At 39.6% G+C, this 15,311-nt stretch overlaps 2 protein-coding genes across 2 annotated transcripts in view; one reads left to right on the forward strand and one right to left on the reverse strand.

Moving 5' to 3' along the window:
* The window catches only part of LOC114326818 (zinc finger protein 678), a 222,409-nt gene extending 208,540 nt beyond the window's left edge, over positions 1 to 13,869 (reverse strand). The window contains exons 1-2 of the mRNA XM_050656177.1: positions 13,774 to 13,869; positions 13,345 to 13,424 (exon numbers count right to left, since the gene is read on the reverse strand). The gene's annotated coding sequence lies outside the window, so the exon portion shown is untranslated. The remainder of the gene's footprint in view (positions 1 to 13,344; positions 13,425 to 13,773) is intronic.
* Positions 4,211 to 4,969, forward strand: LOC126888685 (uncharacterized). Its single transcript, XM_050657051.1, has one exon. It carries the CDS (start codon positions 4,211 to 4,213, stop codon positions 4,967 to 4,969), a length of 759 nt encoding a protein of 252 aa, XP_050513008.1.
* Positions 13,870 to 15,311: the final 1,442 nt, after the last annotated feature.

Genomic DNA, 15,311 nt, shown 5'->3' on the forward strand with positions numbered 1-15,311 from the left:
GTTGTTAACAAAATTGAATAACTAAAGATTACTGTTAGTGCGGTAGATATATGTGTGAAGGATATGATTGTATATAGTATTGTGAAATGAATAAAAGTATGTAATAATATAATAAAATTAAACTATGTGACATAAAGTCTAATTCATCTTTATGTAGTTTTGAAAGGACTGAATGAATTGGAAGTAATGTATCTTGATAGTTTACCAACGTAGAATAGTGAATAAAATAATTAGAATGAGAGCTACCAATATAGGTCAAATTGTGGGTTGGTGTCAGTATGTAAAGAAGAATCTAAATTTAATGAGTATATGAAATAGAAAAGTATGAGATTGATTTCTATTGGTGATAGTGGAGTGAACAGACTGAACTAAATGAAATATATTTAAGTGCAGAACTTTATAACGTATGTGATTGCAACTGAAATCAAACAAATGAAAAATGTGAAAAAATTATTTTAAATTGGGATAAATGGATATTGGAAGTTGCCTGATATGAATGGAAATGAAAAGATAGATGAAAAAAGAAGAATAGTGAATGCAAATAAACTTAAATGTTATAGTCTGAAAGAAGTTTGACTGAATGGGTCGTAATGGATGTAGGTGTGCAGTATCCTATTGTTAAGTAAAGTCTAAGAATCTAAAAAGAAAGAAGTGACAGAATGTTACTAAGTAAGGAAAGTGATATATATATATGACAGACCAGAGAAAATGAGTAAGTAACATAACAGGCAACAGGATAAGTGAGTGTGAAGAACATTCCAAAGAGACAATAAACCAGACCGATTTAAGGATTAATAATAATAAGAGCCATTTAAACAAATTATGAAAGAAATGGTGAGATGAGATATAGAGGACCTGAAAAAGAGACAGAGACACAAGGTCAAACCAGAAATGACTAGGAGTGGAGAAAAATATGAAGGATAGGAAAATAGAAGAATCAAAACTGTGTTAGGGATGGGATAGTGGGGGAGGCAGTAATGAAGTTGAAAAGAAATTGCAAGTTGAGATATGTGTTAATGGGTGATTAGTATGGAAAGAGAAGATTGTTAGAAACTAGTGGGGTAGTGGAAAAAGAGGGGGAGGGGGAAAATGGAGAATAGGAGTAAAGGGGTAGGGGGGTGAGGGGAATAATGAGAGAAAACTAGGGTTGGATTAAGGGAATAGTTGTCGATGGATAGGAGTAAAAGGACGATTTAAAGTTGTTTGACGATTAACGTAATTGGTCGCAATAACATCCGATAACGTCACAACTTAAACCATGTAATATATCTGCATTAAATTTAATGAATCTATAAGTTATTCTGGAATAGAGAGTTGCTAATTTAAACTTTACAGTAGATTTTATTATTCAAATAATTTAAATTATTTTTGCAGACAAACCTTCGCATTTTATTAAAAAATCCAAAATCAAATGAAACTTTAACCAAAAATTGGCTTTATCTTGTCATGTCATGTCACCCTTGTCAAATTGTATATCCACTTCATAATTTCTCAGTTGGTCTGTGCCCATTGAATTGGCAAGTACCTAGCATCTTCGAGCAGGGAACCATGGCACCCTTTTAGCATGTGTTCCACTTTATCTATTAACATCGACTTGTAGTCATAACATTTTAACATATTACATTATGTAAACCATATATGATGATGTTAACACTATTTACAGTGTGCTAGTTTCAAAATATTCGGCAGGATGTAAGTATTCCCACATTTTTCATTTTAACAGTCACATTTTTAACCTTTTGCTTTAAACTAACGTGGAAATACTTCATTCTAGGCACTGAAGATGTTCTGTTTAGAACGAAAACGTTCTGCAATCGATGACATTTTATAGTTTTAAATAAACGATTTTATACCAGAATACATCTCGAAGTTTTTACTTCTGTATTGGTTTTTTTAAGTAAATAAAAATACTATAAAATAAAAATTTTTTGTAAATCCGTATTTAAATTCCTATTTTGAGATAGAATCTAACACGCGACTATTCACGTTACAGAAGTGAGCGCGACTACTCCCGGGTTAATATTGGCGTTACACCCAGAGATAGAATAGAATAGAATAGAATTTATTTTCATCAAATATACAAAATTTCTTTTGTTTTTGACAAGTCAAAAGAGTACGTACCTACATTATAAAATTTTGACAAAATTTAAAAGATAAATATTATAAATTATAATGAACAGATATACAAACAGGTACTAACAAATTTAAACAATTTAACACACTATGTAAAGACATGAAATAAACTTAGAAACATGAAATATCGTCATAATCGGCAAAAAAAACCCTGACCAAACTAGTGTACTTATTATAATGTATTATAAGCGGTACCTAAGTACTCTGTCTTTGTGTAAAAACGATGTTTTAAAAAGTGTGATTTTATTTTATTTTTAAACGACTGTAAATGAAGACTTTTTACTTCATCTGGCAAAAAATTGTACAAACTAACATCAGTTGAGTTTTTTATACTTTTCGTCAACCTAAAACGTTGTGCTCTAATAGCATCGCTCGATATGTCAAGAATAGATCTGGCTAGGGATATGCTAAATAATGCATCGGGGTGTAACGTCAATATCAAGTACGGTGGTCTAGCTATCTTTGTCTGTCGTGCGAGTGTGAGCGTATCTACCAAGAGGTGGGAGTAATGGAACGACAGTTACACAGAGGCGGCAGCCATCATATGCTAGAGAGAGAAAGCTAAGCGCCAGTAGAGAGAGATAGATAGACCACCGACCCGAACTGCTTCGCGTTACGCTATTTTTCGGAGTTGGCCAAATCTATGTGTATAAGATCTTTGGTTACACCCCGATGCCACAGTATAGGAGGCCGATGCATTGAGTAGCATATCCCTAGCCAGATCTATTGTTGACATATCTCTGGTTCTCACTATCAAATAATGAACCGTGATAGTGTGACGTCAAAAGGTCAAAAAAGTTTCCAAACAAAGCAAACGTTTGACGTCTGTGAATTGTTTATACACGTGATTTGTGTAATCCATTTTAATTTTATTTTATTTTAACAATAATCTGCACATTTTTTCTAAAGACACATCCGTGTTAGTCATATCAATCATATTGCTTTTAATTTTATAAATGTCCTTACACAAAATCAAGGATTTACACACTACATAGCATGATACTATAAATAAAGAGATAGTCAAGTATATTCAAATGGGAAATAAGCCACAATTTTACCTAAAAATGATTTTATTAACGTTTCGACGCCCAAGTCGGGTGTCGTTGTCAAAATACATATCAAAATATGGCTTATTTCCCATTTGAATATACTTGATTATAAAAATGCCACAAGAAAATAGCTTCAGAACAACATAAAGAGATAGTATTTTCCCGTAGCTGAAATACGTCCGAGTTCGCGCATTGATTACGTAACTGGAGACCGGAAGTTGAATTTGAATTCTTGTTAAAGTTAAATGGGATTTGTATGCATTATGTTATGAATATATTAAATTAGAAAAATAACATTAAACTTCAATGTATTCGAAAAGAATTTAGTGTCGAGATTCCAGTAAAAATAACTGTCAAAGATAAAATATAAAATACAACCGCGAACAATTCAAAGTAATCGGACATTACGAATGATTACGAACTTGCCGGTCTCTCTAGTTACGTCACGACTTCCGGATGTGCAATATTTTATCTTGTTATTTATAGTATCATGCTACATAGTACTTACTGCTCTTCAGGTTCTTAACCATTGTGGAGGCGGGCCATCCCCGTGTGGAGGCGGGCCTCTCAAGTAGAATACCTCCACAGCTTCTCCTGCTCATCGTAAAAGGCGACAAATTGGAGCAGCTGACCGCTGTCCTTCAACCCAGCTCCTAACCTGTCCCTGTGTGATAGTTATTACCCCCCAACTATCATATGACACCCACCCCTACCATCAAACACGTCCTGATACCCAAACCTATACCCGAGGAGAAAACCTCCACGAATTTAAAAACCAGTGGAGGAAACCACTGAAAACAAACGGATATGCATAGGGATTGCGGCTATGCACCATCCTAGTATACCGCCACCCCAACCTCAAGGTGTAACACCATCGTGCCGAAGGGGTGCATGGCCCAGGGGTAACGTAGTGGGCTACAAGCGATGCCTAAGGGAGATGGCGAACCCGAGGGGAAAACAGCCTTGGCGGGGCAAGGGCGCACTGCCCCACTGGACAGATCAACACGACCCAACTCGTGGGAAGGAAGATGGGACAAAAAAAGAAAAACAAAAAAGGCGGAAGAGAGAGCAGCGGGGGCGAAAAAGAAAACAGAAGAGGCGGGGAAAAAGAAAGGGACGAGAATCAAGGGGAGAAAAGATGGAGAAGAGAAGTGGAAGAAAAGGAAGACCCCGGATCTAGAACCAGCGCAAACAGAAGCAAGGGAAAAGAAAGAGAAGGTAAGAGGGAAACAAGGGAAGTAAGAGAGGAACTGCAAACCAAGAGAGAAGAAGAAAGAAAGAGAATAGGAAAAGAAAAAGAGGGAGAAGAGAACAGACAGAAGGACGAAAAAAATAAAGCGAAGAGTCAAAGGAAAGAAAACGCAAGGGAAGAAGGGGAATCGAGCAGCTCTGACAGCAGTTCCGATGATGAATCGGAGGAAGAGGAGCAAACACCCAACTGTAATGCAAGAACAAAGTTGGAACGCCTCCAGGATAGTGTAGCGGCCCTTGAAAAACTCATGGTTGAGGTGCCAAATACAAGGGTTGCCATAAAGCAGGAGGTCGACATCCTGAGAAACCGGTTGTTCGATTATACCGAGGAACTAGAGGAAAGCAAGAAGAAAGAAGAGGTTCCAAGGAAGTCTGTTTGCACGACATCCAGAGGTGTGCAGACGAACATGGAGCCCTTGAAAGTCAAGAAAATGGCAACAATGGGTGTTCAAGTGGACCTAGAGAACCCAGAAGCCATTAAAAGGAGGGTGGACGCCATCACGGAAAAATGGCAATATGCGAGTACGAGGAAATAACAGAGTTCTTAAATGAGGACTGGCCGGAGGAAGTCTTCCAAAGAACTGAAGTGAAAGAGGGGGACATCTCTGATATAGCAGCTGACGTGGCAGTATTTGTTACCAACAACGACGAGGACAAAAAAGCCATGGAAACGGTGAAAGGTATGTTTCCTGACCTACCAGGTGTTCCAGCGGAGGTAGATGAGGATGGAGGCCTGGGAACTGTGAGAGTCACGATGTCTGCTCATGTAGATGGAACGTGGATTGACAAGGAGAAATATGGATTCAAACTTCTCCCAAACAAGAAGGAAGAACTCGAGTCGGTGAAGTTCCTCAAGACATGCAGGAAACTGGTACAGAAGATGGAGGAGCTAGGAAGAGAAAGAGTAGGAATCCACACGCCAACATCACTAGGAGTCGAGACATCGAGGAGAATCCTGGAGTGGGCAGCAAGAGGAAGGGGTGTGACGATCACGCTCCTAGGCAAAAAATCCAGAAGAGGGTGGGCAAACATTAACACCAAGCCCAGAGAACAATGTGGAGTAGTACTTATCAGCAAAAACAAGGAAAAATCATTTGCGGACCTTATGACAGAAGTGAAAAGTAACCTCACAGGAAGAAAATCCATCGACATAAAAAGGATCAGACAGACCAGAAATCAAGGAATATCACTGGAACTGGGAGGAGGAAGGGAAATGGCGGAGGAAGTGAAGAAACTCCTCTCTGGTAGCACATGTGTGTCGAGAGCAGTGGCAAAAGGGGGCGTCGTAAAGAGAAGAATCTTGATGCAAGAAATCCCACCCAACACAACGGAGGATGTGATCCAAAAGGCCACAGAGGAAGCAGCAGGTAAAGAGCGGGCATGTGACATAGTAAAAACCTGGACCGAGACACGGGGTGGAGAAAGAGGGATGATGAGTGCAGTGATGGATGTCGACGAAGACGCGGCCGAAAAGATCCTAAGAATGAGAAGAATTAGGGTAGAGTATACCTCCTGTCGGGTCATAGAAGCAAGGACAGAAATACCAAGATGCTTGAGATGCCTAGCCTTTGGACACAAGCAATGGAACTGTAAAGGGCAGAACAGAAGAGGATGTTGCTTCCGATGCGGCAAAGAGGGTCACATAGCGTCGGAATGCAAGACAGAAACAATCAGATGTCTCAACTGCGATGTGACCGGGCATGTGGCGAATTCAAGAAGATGTCCAAAGTTCAACCGACTGGTTGAAAGTAGGGACCACTAAGGACTAGTCCCAGGAAGAGCGCGCGAGTGGAAACAGTATGAAAGAGAGCGTGAAAGAAGTCCGAGTCTAAGAAATGGCGAACACAGGAAATAAGATCCGAGAGCTGAGAGTACTACAAACGAACGTGGGAACGGCGAGATTAGCACATGATCTCGCCGAGGCTGCCGCCGTAGAAAAGAATATCGACGTGCTGGTGACGGCGGAGCCAAACCCAACAGCGGCTAAGAAAAGAGGATGGTTTGTGGATACGACTGGAAGGGCCGCTGTACGAATCTACAACAGAAAGCTGCGAGTGTATGAAATTAAACCGAAGGAAGGATACGTGATCGTCCGGATGGAGAAGATGCAGCTGGTCTGCTGTTATGTTTCTCCGAACATAACAGTGGGTGAGTATGAGAGGAAGATGGACGAGATCATGCAGGAAGTGGGGAACACAGGAGGAGAATGCGTAGTGCTGGGAGACTTTAATGCAAAAGCAGCGGAGTGGGGATCTCCTATCACCGACACTCGCGGCAGGATACTGACCGACTGGGTGGGTACTCTGGATCTAGTAGTACTGAACACAGGTCTGGCGCCTACGTTTGTTAGGAGAGGTACAGGTACGTACATCGACGTGACTATGGCGACACAAGGAATAGCGGCGAAAGCAAGAGGCTGGAAGGTTTTACCAGACTACACCGGAACGGAGCATCAGTACATCGGATTCTCGATAGTCGGGACGGGAACTACTAACGCAGTCCGCGCGTCTGGTACGTCGGGAGGCGGATGCGGCGATGGAAATGACTGGAAAGTATACGAGGAGCTGATCAAATGGAGAGTTAGCATGATGCAGGGTCAATTACCGACAGTCGAAAACCTGGAGAGGGTAATTAAAGAAGCGATGGAGGGAAGCAGGAGGGGTCGCCGAGATATAAACAAGATGCCCTACTGGTGGAACGCGGACATCGAGACACAAAGAAATGAATGTATAGTCATGAGAAGAAGGCTAACGAGAGCAAGGGGCAGAGCAGGAGTCGATCCTGATGTCATCGAGGAGATCGAGGAGGAGTACCGCCTACGGAAGAGGGAACTCTACAGGGAAATTCGTGCAGAAAAGAGAAGGCACTGGAGAGAACTGTGTGAAAAACTGGATGAGGACGTCTGGGGTCAAGGATACAGGATCGCCATGAAAAAGTTCCATGCGTACCCCTCGTATGAAATGCCTATGGATAAGAAGCTCGAGGTAACACGAGAGCTCTTTCCCGCGGGCAGGTGGCATGGTGTACGGAGAGACGAGGAAGCTGAGCGGGCTGTACCCTTTACCATGGATGAACTTGTCGAGGCATTGGGCGCACTTAAGACGCGCAGGTCCCCCGGTTTGGATCAGATATCACCTGAGGCGGTGAGGTGTCTAGGACGGGCGGAGCCCGCGTGGCTTCTGGAGCACATGAATGCACTGCTGGAAGCACAGACCTTTCCTGAGCCTTGGAAGACATCGAAGTTGGTACTGCTTCCCAAAGCTGGGGAAAAGTATCGACCCATCTGCCTTCTTCCGTGCGTCGGTAAGCTGTATGAAAGAATGCTGCGGGGACGTATCGATGGCATGATTGAGAGATCGGGAGGCTTGTCCCCGAGGCAGTTTGGTTTCTGTAAAGGGAGAAGCACGATTGATGCAATCGTGAGTGTATTCGACGCATTGCGCAATAGAGGGGATGAACACCGTTGGGCGGCCCTGTTGTTGTTCGATGTTAGGAATGCATTCAATACGCTGCAGTGGAACGAGGTAATGAAGGCAATGGAGAAGAGAGAGTGTCCTGGATACCTGATGAACGTGGTAGCGGAATATCTGTCTGAGAGAAGAATTATGGTGGAGAAAGGCACGATCGTGGATGTGACGGCAGGTGTTCCCCAGGGATCTGTCTTGGGCCCGACGCTATGGAATCTAGCATATGACGGGATTCTGAACTGTGAATATGGAGAGGGTACGTCTCCCTTCGCATTTGCAGACGATCTCGCTGTGCTGGTAGTGGCGCGGGACGAGCCAGATCTTAAATACCGGGTACGGAAAGCAGGCGGCGTCGTGAAGAAATGGATGACACAGCATGGACTGAAACTCGCGGCAGAGAAGACCGAGGCCATCATTCTGAAGGGGAAAAGGAACAGGCAAAGTGTGGAGCTACAATGTGCAGGAGCGTGTCTAACACCCAAGAAACACGTAAAGTACCTAGGAGTGACGATGCACCAGAATGGAAAATGGGGGGAGCACGTGCAGGTGGTGACCCGGAAGGCTGCAAACAGTGCGGCTGCGTTGGGGAGGGTGATGCCCAACATTGGAGGACCCAAATCCGAAAGGAGGAGGGCCTTGCACGGTGTTGTTCAGTCGATCGTCCTCTATGCAGCCCCAGTCTGGAGTGAGGCGGTAGGGATACGGGCCTACAGAGGGCTCATTACACGAGTGGACAGAACAAGTCTGCTGCGAGTGGCATGCGCCTACAGGACTGTGTCTGCCGCAGCCTTGTGGGCCATCACTGGATGTGTTCCGCTGCATGTGTTGGTAGTAGAAAGAAAAGAACTGTATGAGAGAAGAGACCTTGAGCTTACTATGGCCGAGAGAAGACAGGAAAGAGAAAGGTCAATTGAAAGATGGCAGCAAGAATGGAACAACATGGAGCATGTGGCACAGTGGACAAAGATGCTGCTTCCTAACTTAAAGGATTGGATGGACTGTGGTCACAGGCGACTGGACTATTTCCTGACGCAGGTGCTCACAGGACACGGGTGTTTTAGAGCCTACCTCTCTAGGTTTGGAAAGGCTGACACTGACGAATGTCTATACTGCAGACACCCGGACACTGTTACACATACCATGCTAGAGTGCAACAGATGGATAGTAGAAAGAAATAGAATGGAAAGAGAGACAGGTGTGAATTTTTTGACAGTGCGAGAAATGATTGAGAGAATGATTGAAAATAAAACTGGTTGGACTAGCATACACAACTATATCCGTGTAGTGATCAAGAAGAAAGAAGAGGAGGAAAAACAGCTGTACCAACGATAGGGGTGAAATATATGGCGAGTAGAAGGCAGAGGGAATAAGTTTTGACGAGAGGCGAATAAGTGAGATATATTGTATGAGACAGACTGTGGGAAAGAAGCTCAAAAAAAAAACCCAATCTTGGGACCAAAAAAAGGGGGAACGGGGAAAATGAAGGGCCTCCTTGCTTACAGTCTGTGGATAAATGAAGGTAAAGTGCTTCGGAAGCGATGTCGACCTTGCAGCGGCCATTCCGTTTTCGGAGCGCTGGATGACAGAGGAGGGTCTGGTTTAGCAGGTAGGCATTCGGCGTAGCCTCGGCGACGAGAGAGCGTTTTAAAGCACCTCGGGAACTATCGCTGGTACTACGAAGAATGAATCCTGCACTAAGGTCAGTCAGGCGGCGTTCTGGACTGAGGTGTCTTTTGAAGATTCCAGACCCCCCCTCTTTAAAGACGAAAAAAAAAAAAAAAAAAAAAAAAAAAGGTTCTTAACCATTGCAGTCCTATATGGAAATATGGTGGGAAATATACTATGAGCATTGATTACAATCACGGGTACCCAACACATTACCATTTTGTAAAAATTAAACATCTTACAATAATCTTCGTCTTCTTTGAGTGCCTCTCTTATCGGAGATTGGATATCATTAGGGCGATTCTAATTTTATTTACTGCTGTTTTGAACAATTCGTTAGTGGTACAGCCAAACCACTCTCTCAAATTTCTCATCCAGGACATTCTTCTACGGCCTGGATTTCTTTGTCCTTGGATTTTTCCTTGCATTATATTTTGTAGGAATGTGTACTTTTGTCCCCTCATCAGGTGGCCTAAGTATTCAAGTTTTCTCTTTTTTATATTCAGTAGAACTTCTGGCTCGTTATTTATTCTGCGTATTACTTCTTCATTTGTAATTTTATCCACCCAACTTATTCTTAGTATACGGCGGTAGCACCACATCTCAAAGCTTTCAAGATTTTTAATATTCCTCTGTTTAGGAGTCCATGACTCAACACCGTAGAGCAAAGTACTGAATACATAGCATTTTAACATTCTAGTTCGTAGATGAATACTAATATCGCGATTACAAAATAATTTTTTCATTTTTATAAAAGTAGATCTGGCAATTTCAATACATCTTTTTATCTCGTGATTTTGGTCACCTGTTTCATTGATAAGGGTTCCCAAGTATTTGTATTCGTTTACTTTTTTAAGTTGGGTACCGTTTATTGTGATACTAGTGTCATTTATTGGATTCTTACTGAAGGTCATATATTTGGTTTTTTGACATTCATCCTTATGCCGTAGTTATTACATATCTCATTCATACTTTCAACTAGATGTTGTAGATCTTCCGCTGTTCTTGCCATTATCACAGTATCGTCAGCATATCGAATGTTATTGATAACTTCTCCATTGACTATTATCCCTTCGTTTGCATATGAGAGAGCTTCTTGGCATATTTGTTCGCTGTAGATATTAAACAAGAGCGGTGACAATATACAACCCTGTCGTACCCCTCTACGTATTTCTATTTCGTCCGATGTTTGGTCTTCTATTTTTATATTAGCTCGCTGATTCCAGTACAGATTTAATATTATTTGTATGTCTCTGAATGTTCTTACTCTCCAGGATTTCTTTGAGTTTACTGTGGCGTACTTTGTCAAAGGCCTTTTCAAAGTCTATAAAGCAGGCGTGTACCTCTTGGTTAACATCTAGGCATCTCTGTGTTAAAACGTTAAAGGCAGAGAGAGCATCCCTTGTACCTAATCCTTTTCTGAATCCCATCTGTGTATCGTTAATATCGATGTCTAGTTTTTGATAGATTCGGTTGTGGATGACTCTAAGAAATATTTTAAGCAGGTGACTCATCAAGGAGATTGTTCGATGATCTGAACATTGCATTGCCTTAGTTTTCTTCGGTATGGTGACAAACGTAGACAGCAACCATTCTTGCGGTATTATACCAGTACTGTATATTGCATTGAATATATGCAATATTATGGTTACGGATTTATCATTCAAAAGCTTCAGCAGTTCTGTAGGGATTTCATCAGGTCCGTTTGCTTTTCCATTTTTAGCGTTTCTTATTGCGTATTCTACTTCTTCTTTCAATATGTCTGGCCCAGTTGCATTGATTATCTGAGTTAAGTTGTTTCTATCGTCTTCAAATAATTAATTCAGGTATTCTGTCCATCTTTTTATTTTATTCTCTAGATCTACAATAAGATTTCCATCTTTGTCTTTACGTTTACCTATTTGGCATTTCTTTATGCTTCCTGTTATCTCTTTTACTTTTTTGTGCATATTGAACGCATCGTACTTTTTCTCATAGGTTTCCATTTCTTCACACTGTTCTTTAATCCACGCCTCTTTGGCTTCTTTTATTCTCTTTTTTATATGTTTGTTTATTTCTTTGTATTTGTCTAGGTAATTCTTCATCTTTCTTCTTTGTTCCATCAAGTCTAGTATGTCCTGTCTCATCCACCCCTTGTTCTTTGTTGTCGTTTTTGTCAGATGTTTCTTTCCTGCTGTTTGTATAGATGTATTTATGTACTTTAATTTTACAATAATCAATATATTCCAATTATAAAAACCAAAACAAACACCACGTGTGAATTTTTGCTTTGTTTGGAAACTTTTCAGAATAGCCAACATTGATTTGACGTCACGACTATCACGGTCCATTTGATCAAACTGGTTTGAGCAAACTGAAAGTGACAGTTAGTGACGTCACATTCTGAGTTTTCATTGTGGATAATAAGGATAATAATGAAAAATTTTAATTTTAAATAAAGTACAAACAAGTTAGACAACTCAATACAAAATTTTTGATCAAACTAGACTGATAGTGAGAACACAGATTTTAGAATTTCAACAAACTGCAATTGTGACGTCACTTTGACGTACTTCCGGAGTTTGCTCAAACTGTTTGATCAAATCATTTGATAGTGAGAACACGACTTAACGCTCGGTTTCATAATCAGATAGAGTGGACTTTAAATTTTAAGTTGGTACCTTTATCAATAGCTAAGGCTACGCCGGGACCGGCGTAGCTAAGCGGTAGTGTGCTTGGCTCGCGTGCCAGTGGTCCGGAGTTCAAATCCTACCGCCGGCAAGAACAACTAGACATTTTTAAAATTTTTATAGGCCCGAGGTCGACTCAGCCTGAATAAAATGAGTAGGTACCTTGGCTAAAATCAGGGGTAATAATAGGCGGTTGAAGCGTAGCACTGGCCCTGTTACCTACCTTGTATACCGTAGGCCTTAGATATAGCAGACTACCCTGCTATACTCCCAAAGCCACGTGAGCGGTATAAAACGGGAGATTATTCATACCTTTATCAATGCAATAATTCATATGGGTAAATGTCAACGTTAAAGTGAACTTTAGTTGATGTTCACTTTAAAATTGACATTTACCCATAGGGCTTTTCATCGATTGGCATTTGTTTTGAGCTTCTGTCAGATGTTGTATAATCTGTGTACAATATTAATATACACGGATTATACGACATAAGACAGAAGCTCGAAACAAATGACTGTGAATGAAAAGCCCCATATGATAAAGTTACCAAAAATTTAAAGTCCACTTTAACTGATTATGAAACCGCGCGTAAGGAAGATCTCTATACCTACTCTATACATTGAATCCCATCAGATATCAAATGCGTTATTAGTTGTATAGAAAGTGTGTAAATAATGTGCTCCTTGTTCAAGAATATCTCTATTTTTGACAATATCGAAAATTAATATACGGAAAATATGTTTATAAATAAAAATAAGTTTAAAACATTGTTTATTTACTAGGTATAATAAAAAGTGTTTTTCAACATTTACTCTGCGATAAAGTTTAAAATTCAAAACCCTCCAGTGATTGACATACGCCTAAAAAGACTTTGGCCAGAAGACCAAGCTGCTAGGTCAATTCCAGAGAGTCGTCAATGGACGACACCTGCCACAAGCCAAGATCGAATTTATAAAATATTCAGTGATGATGAGCGCGCTAATAACCGGCAAAATAACGTAAAAGAGAGAAAAGATAACACGTTGTGGAATAAAAAGAGATGACACTAGTAGAGATGTAAAATTATCAATAGGAACCTATACTTAAATTTACATTACATAGTTTCTCACCTTTAGACGTCTGTGACAGGAGAATTTTATAAAATTGTGTAACAGTGGCACTTGTCATACTCCTCCCATACTAAAATTGTCTAAAGATGGCGAAGTATGTAATGTAATGTAAATTTATAGGTTCCTATCGATAATTTGACACCTCCGCTAGTTTCAACTCTTTTTATTTCACAACGTGTTATGTTTTCAATCTTTTGCGTTATCATGCGTAAGCAAGGTTTGATAATTGAATTGAGTTGAAGCTAGTTTCTATAATAAGAACATTCTTGTTGAATAGGTATACAATATGATGAGTGCACTAAGAACAGGCAAAATAACGCAACAGACGGAAAACATAATACGTTGAGAGGTAAAAAGAGATGGAACTAGTAGAGGTGGGAAATTATCAATAGAAACCTATAAATTTACATTATATTGATAGTTTCTCACCTTTAGACGTATCGGATGAGTTTGGCGACGTATAGGAGTCAAACTGTCGCAGGAAAATTTTATAAAATTCTCCTGTCATAATTTGACTCCGATACGTGGCCAAACTATCAATATTAGGTAAATTTCTAGGTTTTTATATATATATATAATTTCCCACCACTACTGGTTTCATATCTATTTATTTCACAACGTATTATGTTTTCCGTTATTTTGCCAGTTATTAATGTACTCATCACTGTATATTTTTACCACCAAACTCCGAACAATGTTATCTCGTTCAAATATTTTAATCTGTTTGTCCTTTGTCCAGTGTACATAATATGTTATTTGTATCGTTAATTTTAAGTAAATGTCTACATTCTGGGAAGGTATATTTAGATCGAAAGTATGCTTGGGCAAGATAATATTATAGTAAATAACTATGCTCAATATTTGCATTTTATTTTTAAAAATAAAAAAATATATATACCTAGGTGCCTATTTGCCTTTAATCGGTTTAATAAATACATATATTATATATTCGATAGTTAACTTGTAAGTAAGGGGCTTATTGTTAAAATGTTAATAAATGGTGAACTTATATCTAATATGGATAAAACATTAATCGAATCCATCGAGATAAACTTGTAAATATTTACATTTATATGTAATATTTCAAACAAGTTCGTTGATTTAAATAAATATTGAAACTCAGGCAACACTGCTGATGGTGACAACAAATTGCATTAGAAGTAATTTTTTTTCTCTCTCTGTTAAAATTCTATCCACGTTCTATCCCTTCTACTGGAGTATTATGAATGTACAAGTTGGCTAACTTGATAGACAGCTGATTATACAGTGTTGCCTTGTTGCCTAAGTTTCAGTATATCCAGTACCTATATCGTTAAACCAATTATAATTTACTATTTTATTTGGCCATCGGCCACAATGTAAGTTTGAAATTAAATTTATTTGGCGTTTTATCTTAAGAGGAAACAGTAGCGATCAACAGGTAGCAAAAACGCGTTCCAAGATTGCTGCTGTAATTTTGAATATTTTTTCGAGATATTTGGCACATCGTAATATAATAAAGAATGGCGGTACAGAGCCCAATTTGAAAAATGTCTTAATATGTGGAAATTACTATGTAATTAAATACAATATTAAAAAAACGAGCCTGTACCGCCATTAAGAAGAACAAAAAAATAGGACACGCGCCAACTCGTAACTCTTAATGACAAATTTTTTCAAATCTAAATGTACACCGGCCAATTCGTAACTTTTCTACTACCTGGCCCTCCCAACTCGCAACTTTATACAGGTGAATTTGAAACCATTGTTTACTTCTAATACTCAAGGTAGATAGGTTAAAAGGTAAGAAATAAATTTGAACAGTAACGGATTAAGCCAACACGGGGCATATAGCATATTATGTAAGCGAATGGTTCTTGGTTTGCTCAAAAACATGTTGTGTATTATACATATTTATTATTATATTATACATATTTATTATCATTATTTATACAGGGTGGCCAAAAAATAAATTTTTGAATTAAATT

This window comes from Diabrotica virgifera, chromosome 7 (genome assembly GCF_917563875.1).
Source record: "Diabrotica virgifera virgifera chromosome 7, PGI_DIABVI_V3a".
Classification (NCBI taxonomy): domain Eukaryota; kingdom Metazoa; phylum Arthropoda; class Insecta; order Coleoptera; family Chrysomelidae; genus Diabrotica; species Diabrotica virgifera.